The following is a 13,396-nucleotide window of genomic DNA, read 5'->3' on the forward strand; positions in this document are numbered from 1 at the left end:
TCTGGGGTTAGTCTTGGGGCGGAGGTGGGGACGACGTTAGCGGGCCCCGCCGTCTTTGCTCTTGCTCGCCCAGCTTTCTAACGCCGAATACAAGCCCGGCCGGCGGCGTCGCGGGCGTGACGTCATCGCGGGCGTGACGTCATCGCGAGGCGTCGAGAGAGTCCAGTAGAGGAAGCCTTGACCTCTCTAAGCGTGGGGAGCTGCGCGACAATGCTGCAGCTAGTCCGGGCTGGGGCGCGGGCCTGGCTTCGGCCCAAGGGCTGCCGGGTGAGGCCGGGGACTGAGGGCGGGGTCGGAGGACAAAGGTTGGAGGGTCCGGGGATCGTCTCTCACTCTTGCTCACCGTTTACAGGGCCTGAAGGCGCTGGCAGAAGAGGCAGTGCAGCCGGCGGAGAAACCAGAACCGGTGGCGAGCGCGGGTGAGGTTGCTGGGGTTGCCCCAGGAGGGGTGGCAACCGGAAACTCTGACCCTTGCTCCTGACCCCTGACCTCTCAATCACTCCAGGTTCCCGGCTGCCCGTGCTGCGCAGGTGCGAGCTCCCGGTACTCGCGCACCGGCGTCCCGTGCAGGCCTGGGTCGAGTCCCTGCGGGGTTACGAGCAGGAGCGCTTGGGTCTGACCGAGCTGCACCCAGACGTTTTCTCCGCGACGCCCAGGTAAGTGGGAGCCGAAATGGTGAACTGGGTGGCAGAGGGACGAGGAGCGGGGATTTAGGAATCAGGATGACCTGGACTGGAGCCTCAGTTTCTCCACCTGTTAGAAGAGAGTGATGAAAAAAAAAAGAGAGAGAATGATGGTTTTTCTTGCTGCAGAGTTGTGTGAAGGTGAGGGCCGAGAGGTAACATCCTTTGAGGGTTAGGGACGCAGAGCTCTGGAACCCGAGTGACTGGATTCAAATCCTGCCTTCCTCCTTGAGCTTCAGTGTCTCTATTCTGTCAAACCTCAAACGATTAAATGAGATAATTCTGGCCCATAATATGGTCTGTAGAAATGTTGGTTATTGTTGCTGTTATTGGTTTTTGCAAAAATGAGCATTAACTGTGGTTAAGTCCTTACTGTGTGCCTGGGACAGTCTATTTGTATTTTATTTTATTTTATTTTTGGCCACGTGGCTTGCAGGATCTTAGTTCCCCGACCAGGGATTGAACCTCAGCCCTCAGCAGTGAAAGCACAGAGTCCTAACCACTGGACTGCCAGGGAATTCCCTTTTTTTCGGGGGGGGGGCGTATTTGCATTTAAAAAATATATATTTATTTAGTCGCGTCGGGTCTTAGTTGCTGCACGCAGGATCTTCGTTGCCGCGTGGGGGATCTTCGTTGCAGCATGCAGGATCCTTAGTTGCGGCATGCAGAACCTTTTTAGTTGCGGCATGTGAGGTCTAGTTCCCTGACCAGGGATCAAACCCGGGCCCCCTGCGTTGGGATCACAGTCTTAGCCACTGGACCACCAGGAAAGTCACCCTACTTGCAGTTTAGTTAACTAGATCCTCATAGCAACCCTAGGAATGGATTCTATTATTCTTGTTTCGTAGGTAAGGAAACTGAGCACAGACAAGTTAAGAAATTTGCCCAAGGTCACACAGCTTATAAACTTTAGAGCCAGATCTCAACCCTATATGGGCCAACTCCCAGGACCAAGTTTTCGCTTGCCAAGGTGTGTGATGTCTCTTACGTGTATGTGTCTGGCACATAAGTGCTATTAATCTATTACTATTACTTATTTGTATGGTTTGCTCTCCGTCTTTACAGAGTCCCAGTCTGCTAGATGGTGACAAAAAAAGATAAAAACGACATATTTTGTTTATTCTGTAAATACTTATGAAGCACTTACTATGTGCCAGATTCCATTCTAGGTGTCAGGGATACAGCAGTGAATGAGCACCGAGGTTGCTGATGTTGCTCCCAGTCTAAGCCGGGATCAGCAAACTTTTTCTGTAAAGAGCCAGAGAGTAAATGTTTTGGGCTTTGCAGGCTGTAACGTCTCCATGGCAACTACTCATCTTTGTTGATGTAGTACAAAAGCAGCCATAGGCAGTGTGTAAGTGAATGAGCGTGGCTGTGTTCCAGTAAAACACATTTACAAGAACAGGCAGCAGGCCAGATTTGGCCTTACTAGCCATAGTTTGCCAACCCCTGGCAAACCAGCCTGGCAGCGCTGTCCAATGCGAGCCACACATGTAATTGAAATTCTTCCAATAGCCAAGTTTTCTTTCAAATAGTGAGAAACAAATGAGATTGATTTCAATAATATATTTCGTTTAGCCTGATAAATCTAAAATCTTGTCATTTCAGCATGTGGCACTGGCCACCTTTCAGGGGTTTAGTAGCCACACATGTGGCCAGTGTCTACTGTATGGAACAGCACAGGGGTAGAGAGGCAAACCAGTCTGTAAAGAAGTGGCAGTGAGGAAGTGGTAATGGTAGGAAAGGAGTAAGGTAAAGCCCTCTGTAGCAAGGGGATTCCTCTTGGAGATACCATTTGGGCTAAGACTGGTAGGCAGAAAAGGAACCAGCCATGGGAAGAGCATTTCAGGCAGAGGGAACGGCAAGTGCAGGTGCTTGGAGGCTGGACTCCACAGAACGGACACAGAGTGGAGCTGGAGGTGGTGCAAGATGGGCTGAGAGAGGGACCGGGGCAGGTCACACAGGGCCCCGGAAGTGGATGGGGACGAGCCGGAGTTTTTTTTGTTTTGTTTTGTTTTTGTGGTACGCGGGCCTCTCACTGCTGTGGCCTCTTCTGTTGCGGAGCACAGGCTCCGGACGCGCAGGCTCAGCGGCCATGGCTCACGGGCCCAGCCGCTCCGCAGCATGTGGGATCTTCCCGGACCGGGGCACGAACCCGTGTCCCCTGCATCGGCAGGCGGACTCTCAAGCACTGCGCCACCAGGGAAGCCCTGGAGTTTTCATCTAGTCGGGCGGAGAGGGTTTTAAGTGGAAGTGAGCCTGTCGTGTCTCCTTCCTCCACAGGCTGGATATCCTGCACCAGGTTGCCATCTGGCAGAAGAACTTCAAGAGAATTGTGAGTGCCCAGAGTGGGGTGGGGGGAGGGGGGCAGAGGATGCCCCTGCTGTGTCTTCTCTGGACTGTGGGGCTCAGGCCCCATCTTCTCTCTCCTGACCCATTCACCGATGGGCCATTTGCCAGGCATTTTGTGAACTGCCACTGTGCCCTGCACATTGTGCTGGGGGACAAGACAGGCAAGGTCCCTGTCTTTTTGAAGCTGCCAGTCTAGTTGGTGAGGAGAACATGAATCAAGTAGTCATGCCTGTGAATGTATAATTAGGGAAGTTGTCTCAGAGAAAGGGGCGTTTAACCTCAGGTGCGTGACAGGCGCTAACCAGGTGAAGCGGGCAGTGGGGCTGGGGTGGAGGGCGTCGGAGCAACACAGGCACATCCTCTGTGGCAGGGATCAGAAGGGGCCCAGTGTGGCCATGGAGGTCAGCAGGGGCAACGGGAGGTGTTTGGACCTTAAGCCAAGAGCATTGATGACGCTGTTATCAATCAGAGTCCCCGCCTTCCATCTGCCCACCTCAAGTCTGGCGAGTCCTCCCCTCCCTGGCTCGCCGTGGCCTTGGAAATGAAGTCATCAGCCTGGCATTGGAAGCCTTGCATGATCCCCTACCCTGCACCTCTCCGTGATTCTCCCTAACCCCCGCGTCTTTCCCCATGCCCCACCTTCCTTTTATTTTTTAATTTAATTTAATTTATTTATTTGTGGCCACGCGGCTTGCAGGATCTTAGTTCGCTGACCAGGGATCAAGGGATCGAACCCCTGCGCCATGCAGTGGAAGCTCAGAGTCCTAACCACTGGACCGCCAGGGAATTCCCCTAGCTTCCTTTTAGTTACAACCACATGGAAATCATTCAAAAAATACTAAGTACCTACTGTGTGTCAGGCAGCAGAGCCCCTGCCTCTCTGAGGCTGACGTTCTGGAGTGCAGGAGGGAACTCTTGATTCCTTTATCCCTCCCTCCCTTCCTCCCAGAGCACTCCGTGCTTGTCCCGATGGAGCCCCAGTCTCTGTGTCTCCTGTCCGGCTCCCCAGCGGCAGGCCGGTCCGCCCAGCTCACTGCTGTGTTCCTGGGCCTGGCACCTTTCATCTGCAATGGCACCTCCCTTGTGAACCTGACTCTTTCCTCACTCTGCGCCCACAGAGCTATGCCAAGACCAAGACCAGGGCCGAGGTGCGAGGCGGTGGCCGGAAGCCCTGGCCACAGAAAGGCAGTGGGCGCGCCAGGCATGGCAGCATCCGCTCCCCAATCTGGCGAGGAGGTAAGCAGGTCTGCCCACGTGCGGTCAGAGGTTGGAGAGTCCGTCCACTTCGCCCCATTTCCCCGCAGTTCTGGCCTTGGCCTCTCATCAGGCCATGGCCACAGCCCCTTTTGCTCCACTTCCCATCTCACCTCTCCTGGCCCACACTTCACACAGCACCCAGAGGGCTCTTCCTAAACCTCCCAGCTCCTGCAGCCTTTGCGTGAAGTCTGAGCCCCTCGTCTTGGCCTTCCAGGCCCTGGTGGCTGCAGACCGCACCCCCTTGTCCCTTGCACACCCTCTCTGACCAAACAGCTGACTCAGAGTCATCTCCCATTTGTCTGGCCAATCCCTCTCATCCTTCTGATGTGTTTGGGCCATGCCTCCTCCAGGAAGCCCTCCCTGACCCTCTTTGAGTCTCCCCACCCCCTGCAACCCCCTGTGCTGCCTAGCACGGCCCTGGTTCCCTCTGGCATCAAGTCTCTGGCTGAATATGAATGGTGTGGGGGCAGGGATCCTCTCCCGCATGTTCCCTGCTGCACTTCCAGCGCCCAGCAGAGGGAGGACACACTGGTAGACCCGTCCTCACCCCAGGTTTGACAGCTGAAGACACCAAGCCCCAGTGAGGTGAATTTACCTGTCCCAGGTGATGCCTGATGCAACCTCCCCTCTCCATCCCTACCTGAGGCCCTGCCCTCTTCGCTGGGATTCTGCCTGGCCGCGGGCAGCCTCCCTCCTACCTCCCCTGTGCCAGCCACTGGGGCAGATTTCTGACCTCCAAGCCCAGCTGGGGCCTTCACCTATTTACGTACCTCTGCCCCCGCAGGAGGCATTGCCCATGGCCCCCGGGGCCCCACAAGCTACTACTACATGTTGCCCATGAAAGTGCGGGTGCAGGGCCTCAAGGTGGCGCTGACCGTCAAGCTGGCCCAGGTACAGCAGTAGTCCTGCCGGGAGCCACGGGAGTCCTGGGGTGTGGGCTGTGGGTGCAGGGTGGGCTCAGACTGTCCTTTCCTCCCACCAGGACGACCTGCACATCGTGGACTCCCTGGAGCTGCCGACCGCAGACCCCCAGTACCTGATGGAGCTGGCCCGCTACCGCCGCTGGGGCGACTCAGTCCTCCTTGTGGACTTGTGAGGGTGCCGGGCAGAGCAGGGGCGGCTGGGGCAGGGGGGCAGGGTGGGCGGTCCGTCCTCGGCAGGGGCTCACCTCTTGGCCTCTGTTTCAGAGAACACGAGGACATGCCCCAGAACATTGTGGCAGCTGCCGCTGGGCTGAAGACCTTCAACCTAATCCCTGCTGTTGGTGAGCCAAGGGCCCCGCTCTGTCTCTCAGACCCCCGGAGAGTGCAGCATGGGCCAGCTCACATCCTGTATCTGCAACCTGGTCACAGAGTGGCCTTGGGCAGTGACCACCCTCCCCCACTCAACCCTCAGTTTGCCCAGACGGAGCATTGGGAGAATGATGTGTTTCTTAAAGAAAACTTCTGAGGGGAATTCCCTGGTGGTCCAGTAGTTAGGACTCCACGCTTTCACTGCCGTGGCCCGGGTTCGATCCCTGGTCTGGGAACTAAGATCCCACAAGCAGCACGGTGCAGCCAAAAAACACAAAACACTCTGAGGTCACACCTGTCCAAGCTTGGGCCACAGGGCCAGGCGTGGAGTGAGTTTGAGGGCCCACTGGCTGTCCCCACCCGGCTCCTTGCTCGGAGACACAGGATCAGGGCTGTCCTGAGTACGTCACACCAGTGGCTGTGGTGACTAATGCCCAGGGCTCTCTCCTGGTCTCCTGTTTGTGTGCCCGGCTGCCTCCTGGACAGCGGCACATGGGGTCTGCTAGTCATCCTGGCACACGAGACCTTCCTCCCAGCAGCTCCGGCCCCAAACCACACTGTCCCCCTCCACTCCAGCCTGTTAGCTCACCCTGTCAGCGCTGTCTCTAAACATCCACAATCCAACCGCTTTTCACCGCCCTGGGCCAGCTCCCACCATCTGCCTGGACCGGCACAGTTAGGGCACAGTGGCCTCTGCCCTGGTCCCAGGCTCCTGCTGACCGACTCCTCCCCACAGTCTGTCCTGCACTCCCGTCCCCCCACCCCCGCTCCCATTACGGCCACCAGAGGGCGCCTGAGCACCTGAGTCAGGTCCTGTCCCTCTGCCCACCACCCTCCAGGGCTCCCTCGTCACTCGGGGTAAAAGCCCAAGTCTTCCCCGGAGGACCACAGACCCTGCATGCCCTGCCCTGCCCCGCCCTCCCCTTCCTTCCCCTCATCACTCACTGCAGCCCCATGGGCCTCCCTCAGTACATCGTGTTTATCTGCTCTGTTTATCGTCAGCCTCCCCCACCGGGGTGTGAGGTGGGAACCGTGCCCAAGCGCAGGGCAGAGTTGGGTACTCAGGACGCTCTCGGTTGGAAGTTGATGAGCTAAGGGCAGTCTCTTGCCCAGGGTCTTGCTGGGGATGAGCGACTGAGCCAGGGTTTGAACCCAGGCTACGGGGCTCAGGACCCTACACCAGACCCTGGTGTTTCCCTTGTGTTTCTGTGGGGGGCAGGGGGGACCCGCCCTGACTGTGCCTCCACCCCGCCCCCCAGGCCTGAACGTGCACAGCATGCTCAAGCACCAGACCCTGGTCCTGACCCTGCCGACCGTCGCCTTGCTGGAGGAGAAGCTGCTCTGGCACGACTCGCGCTACACGCCCCTCTACCCCTTCCGCCTGCCCTACCGCGACTTCCCCTGAACCCCACGCTGCACCCCCCAGGGCCCATCGGCCACCCTCCTCCTTGCTCGCTGTCCATGCGGTGCGCCTGCTCCGAGCTAGGCCGAGCCCCTGGTGGGCTTGGGAGCCTCCCGCTCACCCTGCAAGGGCGGCCAGAACCCCTCATCCCGGTGGGAAGCTGAGGCCACTCGCAGAGCAGCCAAGCAGGCGTCACTACCGGGAAGGGGCCGCTGACAGGAGCTTGGGGCAGCTTCTGCCCCAAGTCTCTTTTGTGTAAGATAAATTTTACTTTCTAATCAAAGAGGAGAAACACAACAACAGCTCATTGCCATTTTGTGAATAATTCCATTTGGCGAGTTAGGCTCTCTCCCCGGTGCGGGGCACAGCTGGGTACCCGGCTGCCTCAAGGCACTGTTTATAGAAATGACCCACCATCAACTTTTCAGCCTCGGAGCACGCAGAGAACCAGCCGTCGCTAGGAACCCACTCGTGGTGTCTCCCAATCCCAAGCACTCTCACCAAGCGCTTGCATCCCTGACGGGGCTTGTGGTCCCATTTATTATGGTCCTTCAGTCCAAGTGTGGACCTGATTCCCCACGTGGGTACAGTGTGGAAACCTGAGCTTTCATCACAGTGATTTCCCCTAAGCACAGAGTCAGTATCAACGTGGTCAGTAAATGAGTGAATAAACATTTTTTAAAAACACCAAACCGGTATCCTGATCCTTGAGTCTGCTGGTGTTATTTGCCCCAAGTTGTTACTAATTGTCACAATACAGACTATAAAGTAACGTGGTCAGTTTCTTTAAAGTCAGCCAGGGGCTTCCTTGCTGGTTCAGTGGTTAGGAATCTGGCAGCCAATGCAGGGGACACAGGTTTGAGCCCTGGTCCGGGAAGATCCCACACGCCACGGAGCAACAAAGCCCATGCGCCACGGCTACTGAGCCCATGTGCCACTACTGAAGCCTGCGTGCCTAGAGCCCGTGCTCCGCAACAAGAGAAGCCACTGCAACGAGAAGCCCGCGCACCGCAACGAAGAGTAGCCCCCGCTCACCGCAACTAGAGAAAGCCCGCGGGCAGCAACGAAGACCAAACGCAGCCAAAAATAAATAAAATTTATTTTTAAAATCTTAAAAAATAAAAGTATGAATGCAAAAAAAAAAAAAAAAAAGCCAGAACTGCCATTTGGTATGCAGGCCCAACCAGGCAGCCACAGTGACCCATCGACTGGGCTGCTCCTCGCTGAAAACATCTCTGGAATGTCCTGGGAGTCCCTTCAGAGCTTACAACACGTTCTTTGAAAGTCCTCTATGAACATAAATTGTGATCCTTAAAGCATCAGATTTGACTGAGTAAAAAAGAAAAAGCTAGGACTTCCCTGGTGGTCCAGTGGGTAAGACTCTGCACTCCCAATGCAGGGGACCCGGGTTCAATCCCTGGTCGGGGAACTAGGTCCCGCATGCCGCGGTGAAGATCCTGCGTGCGGCAACTAAGACCCACCCAGCGCAGCATAAATAATTAATTAATTAAAAGAAGAAAAAGCTATTTGGAACCAGTAGTAAAAAGGGGGTGCAGGGACTTCCCTGGTGGCTCAGTGGTTAAGAACCCACCTGCCAATGCAGAAGACATGGGTTCGAGCCCTGGTCCGGGAAGATCCCACATGCCGCGGAGCAACTAAGCCCGTGCACCACAACTACTGAGCCTGCGCTCTAGAGCCCATGAGCTACAACTACTGAAGCCCGCGCGCCTAGAGCGCGTGCTCTGCAACAAGAGAAGCCACCATAATGAGAAGTCCATGCACCGCAACGAAGAGTAGCCCCCGCTCGCCACAACTAGAGAAAGCCCGCACGCAGCAACGAAGACCCAATGCAGCCTAAATAAATAAATTTATTTTTTTAAAAAAGGGGTGCAGAGGCTGGGTGGGAAATGCTGGGCTAAACCCAAACCATTACCTACCTCTCCCTGTGCCTCTCACCAGCCCCGCAGGGACACTGAGGCCCCAAGTAAGACCCATCTGTTGTCCTGACAGTGACCAGCCTAGTCGTAGCTATGCATAATCAGGCTCAGTTGTCCACACTGCAGCCGTCAGGAAATAGGGTGAAGGAAGAGGTCAGAACCTGTTGCTGACACTGGGATCCCTCTGCCAGATCAAGGATGGAAAAAGACATAAGAAAAAAATGATCCGGGGTCTAGAATGTGCTAATAATCAGGGCATAGTATGTGTATTAGTTTCCTAGGCCACCTTAACAAAGTACCACAGACTAGGGCTTCAACTACAGAAGAGTACTGTCTCATGGTTCTTGGAACCAGAAGACCAAGATCAAGATGTCATTCCTTCTGAGGCTGTGAGGCAGGCTCTGTCCCATCCCTCTCCCCGAGATTCTGGTGGTTTGCTGGCATCCTTGGTATTTCTTGGCTTGATACGTCACCCTGATCTCTGTCCTCATCTTCAAATGGCATTGTCCCTGTGTGTGTGTGTGTGTGTGTGTGTGTGTGTGTGTGTGTGTGTCTGTGTTCAAATTTCCCCTTTTTATAAGAGCAACAGTCATGTTGGGTGAGGGCCCACCCCAATGACCTCACCTGAATTTGATCATCTGCACAGACCCTATTTCTAAATAAGATCACAATCTGGGGGTTAGCACTTTTTTTTTTACCCTGGGGAAGAGAGGTAGTTGAACCCATGACAGGGTGTAAGGGGAAGGAAGGAAAAAGATTGGCCATGAGGACTGTGGAAGTTGGCACATGTGGCTTCATCACATGTCCTCTTTGCTGATGTCTATTTTGAAATTCTGTATAATTTTTTTTTTTTTTTGAGAAAGACAGAGATGGGTGACGACATTTTTTCAGGGGAGCTGTTGCTACCGGCACATCCATCCCTGTTCGGGGAAATAAGATCCCACATGCTGCGCGACACGGCCAAAACAAACAAAAAAGCCCTATCACACCCTCCTGGGACATGGGTTAACTCAGAGTCTAGAGAGGGAGGAAGGTGACTTCACAGCCTCTGAAAAATATCCCTGAAGGCAGGACACCAAAGACTCAGCCTGACCCTGGCTTAAGAAAGCTCAAGTGTGTCAACGGGGCTGGGATCTGACCCCCAGGAGATCCAGGGGGCAAGAGGTAGGCGGTTCTCATGGTGGAGTCAGGGTGTCTGCTTCTTGGTGGTAAGCATGGAGGCCCACCAGGAGAGATGAGAGGGTAGGACCAGACCCCAAGGGCTGAGGGAAGAGCCACAACCCATATCAAAGATGCCTCCATGCCAGTGAAGGGGTCTCCAGGAAGAGGAGGCCTCAAAGAGCCCCCCCAGAACACTTTAACACACTGCTGGGGTACCCAAAAGGGGCAAAGCCACCAGCCAAGGAGGAAATGCCCTGTCCCTTCCTCCTTGCACCTGGGCAGGAGGGACCCACAGGCTGGTGAGAGGAGGTGAGGGGACAGAAAGAGGGTCAACAGCAGGGGGACCAGGCCCTTCTTCTCTACCAAGGCTTCCAGCCTGGAGAAGCCTGACCTGGGGCTCCCATCCAACACCAAGTCCCAAGATTTAAACGTGATGCTGATCAGGGCCTGAGTCCGGGGCAGGATTCTCAGCCAGAGGCAAGGCAGAGTCCACCACAGAATAAACTTTCAAAGAGTGAAAGGAGAAGGTAAAGTTATGTTTTGATCAACATCCAAACGTCATGCATTTTTGCTTTACACCCTGGGGCTCTGATGAGGAACTGTGATGCTAGAATGAACTAACCTGTGGGAACAGAGGAGGAAGTCTGTATGTCTGCCTAGGAAGTTTGAGGGGGGATTCTCAGAGCTGGGTCCTATGGAAACAGACAACTTGTAACTCCTGTTATCTGTTCTCCCTGCACACGAATGGTCTTACTGAAATCTCGGGACTTCCCTGGTGAGGCAGTGGATAAGACTCTGCCCTCCCAGTGCAGGGGGCCTGGGTTCGATCTGTGGTCGGGGAACTAGATCCCACATGCATGCCACAACTAAGAGTTCACATGCCATAACTAAGGAGCCTGCGAGTCACAACTAAGGAGCCCACCTGATGCAACTAAGAACTGGTGCAACCAAAGTAAGTAAATAATGTTAAAAAAAAGAAGAAAAATCTTAGACCCACCCTTTGAGGGATGCATTACCATCCCTTTCTACAGCTGAAGCCATCTAGGTACCACCAGGGGAAGTGGCTTGCTCAAGGTCACAGCTGGTGGCAGGTGCACTTTGGCCACATCCCCTTGGTACTTGCTGGTCCATGCACACCCCCAGTTGCCTTTGCTGCAGGATTGTGCTTGACTTGTCCACTGGACAGATCAGAAGGACTGGGGAGCCACAATGAGATACCACTTTCCACACATTAGGATGGCAATCACCATAATAATAAAACAAAATAAATATTGGCAAGGATGTGGAGAAATTGGAAACCTGGAACCTTTGTACATTGCTGGTGGGAATGTATTGATAAAATGGTGCAGCTGGGCTTCCCTGGTGGCGCAATGGTTGAGAGTCCGCCTGCCGATGCAGGGGACATGGGTTCGTGCCCCGGTCTGGGAAGATCCCACATGCCGCGGAGCGGCTGGGCCCGTGAGCCATGGCTGCTGGGCCTGTGCGTCTGGAGCCTGTGCTCCACAACGGGAGAGGCCACAACAGTGAGAGGCCCATGTACTGCAAAAAAAAAAAAAAAAAAAAGGTGCAGCTGCCATGGAAAACAGTCTGACAATTCCTCAAAAAGTTGAACATGGAATTACCATGGGACTCAACAACTCCACTCCAAGGTATACACCCAAAAGAAATGAGAGCATGTTCATACAACAACTTGTACCTGAATGCTCATGGCAGCATTATTCATAAGAGCCAAAATGTGGAAACAACCCAAATGTCTATCCATTGATGAATGGATAAACAAACTGATATAGCCTTACAATGGAATATTACTCAGACTATGGCCTGAACAGTATGGCAGTTCCTCAGAAAATTAAAAATAGAACTACCTATAACATTATAAATCAACTATATTTCAACAAAAAATTTTTAAAAACAAAAAATAAAAATAGAACTACCATATGATCCAGGAATTCCACTTCTGGGTATTTATCTGAAGGAAACAAAGTTGTTCTCTTGAAAAGACATCTGGGAATTCCCTGGCGGTCCAGTGGTTAGGACTTGGCACTTTCACTGCAGGGGCCAGGTTCAATCCCTGGTTGGGGAACTAAGATCCCACAAGCTGTGTGGGGAAAAAAAAAAAAAAAGAAAGAAAAAAAAGATATCTGGACCTTGTGCTCCTAGCCCTGTTACAACCTGGTAGATGAAATCCTCTGGTAACCTTTTGTAAAAGCAGTAGGAAGGGAATCCTGGGCTGGAGGAACAGCATGTGCAGAATGTTCAGAGAATAAGAGAAGTTCATTCATTCAACACATATGTATTGACCATCTGCCTATAATGACCAGACATTGATTCAGTTGCTGGGGCTGAGAGGGTCCCTGGCGTTCTGGAGCTCACGCAAATGGAGGTGACAAAAGTCAATCAAAAGAATTTCAGCAAGTGAATGAAGTTTCAGTAATGAAACCATTAGAGCGAGTGACAGGGAATGTTTAGGGTGTGGCCCAGGATGGAAGGAGTCAGGGAGTCAGGGAGCATACGGGAAAGCTTTTAGGAAGAGGCTCAGGACACAAGAAAGCGCTGGCCATATCAGGGACAAGCAGAAGAGCATTCCAGGTCAAGGGAACTGCAAGGTGGTCACGCCAGACCTCAGAATGAGGGGCGAGCAGGCATGATGCCATGGAGTGGGGTTTGGCTACTTCTGCCCTGGGTCCACAGCCTCTGGTCTGCAGTGGGGCCATTCCCTGACCTTTCTGAGACTGCCTGGCACCCTGGAGGAAGCCCTGCCCTTCCTGGTGGCTGCAGCAAAGGGATGGGGAACATCTGCTTCCCTTTCTTTCAAGAAAGCACAAAGGGAACGTAGACTAGGGGGTGCGTGCTTCTTCCGCTAAACTGCCCCCTATTATCACCCCATTCTCATCTCAGGAAATGGCCCTCCACCCTCCTAGGACCTCAGATCAGGACCAAGGAGTTGACCTTGACTCTGCCTGCCCCCACATCCAGCAAACACAGTTGGACCTGCTGCCAAAATAAATGCCAAATTGGACCGTATCTCCCCAGTGCCATTGCCCACTCCAGGCTCCATCGTTGCTCCCCTGCACTGGAGCAGTCACCTCCTCTCCAGTCTCCTGGCTTCCTTCTACCCTGTCCTCCCCACCACCTGACTCTAGCTCCTGCTGTCTTAGGAGGGTGCCTGTAAAGGCCTGAGTCAGGGCGTGTCCCTGCTCTGCTCAGAACCCTCCATGGCTCCCACCTCACTGAGAGGAAAGGCCGAAGTCCTCCCCAGGCCATGCTCTACCCCATTCCCTCCCTGCCCTCCTCTTCCTCCAATTCCCTCCC

At 54.1% G+C, this 13,396-nt stretch overlaps 1 protein-coding gene across 1 annotated transcript; it reads left to right on the top strand.

The window, feature by feature from the left end:
- Positions 1-210: 210 nt before the first annotated feature.
- On the top strand, positions 211-7,115 carry MRPL4 (mitochondrial ribosomal protein L4; the record flags this gene model as incomplete). The annotated part of the gene is made up of 9 exons (XM_079701843.1): positions 211-267; positions 353-419; positions 506-656; positions 2,967-3,018; positions 4,154-4,271; positions 5,077-5,183; positions 5,275-5,384; positions 5,480-5,556; positions 6,844-7,115. The coding sequence occupies 9 exons, from the start codon at positions 211-213 to the stop codon at positions 6,987-6,989; spliced, it is 885 nt and encodes a 294-aa protein (XP_079557969.1). The 3' UTR covers positions 6,990-7,115.
- Between the last annotated feature and the right edge of the window lie 6,281 nt (positions 7,116-13,396).

Source organism: Hyperoodon ampullatus, assembly GCF_949752795.1.
Source record: "Hyperoodon ampullatus genome assembly, chromosome: 4".
NCBI lineage: Eukaryota > Metazoa > Chordata > Mammalia > Artiodactyla > Ziphiidae > Hyperoodon > Hyperoodon ampullatus.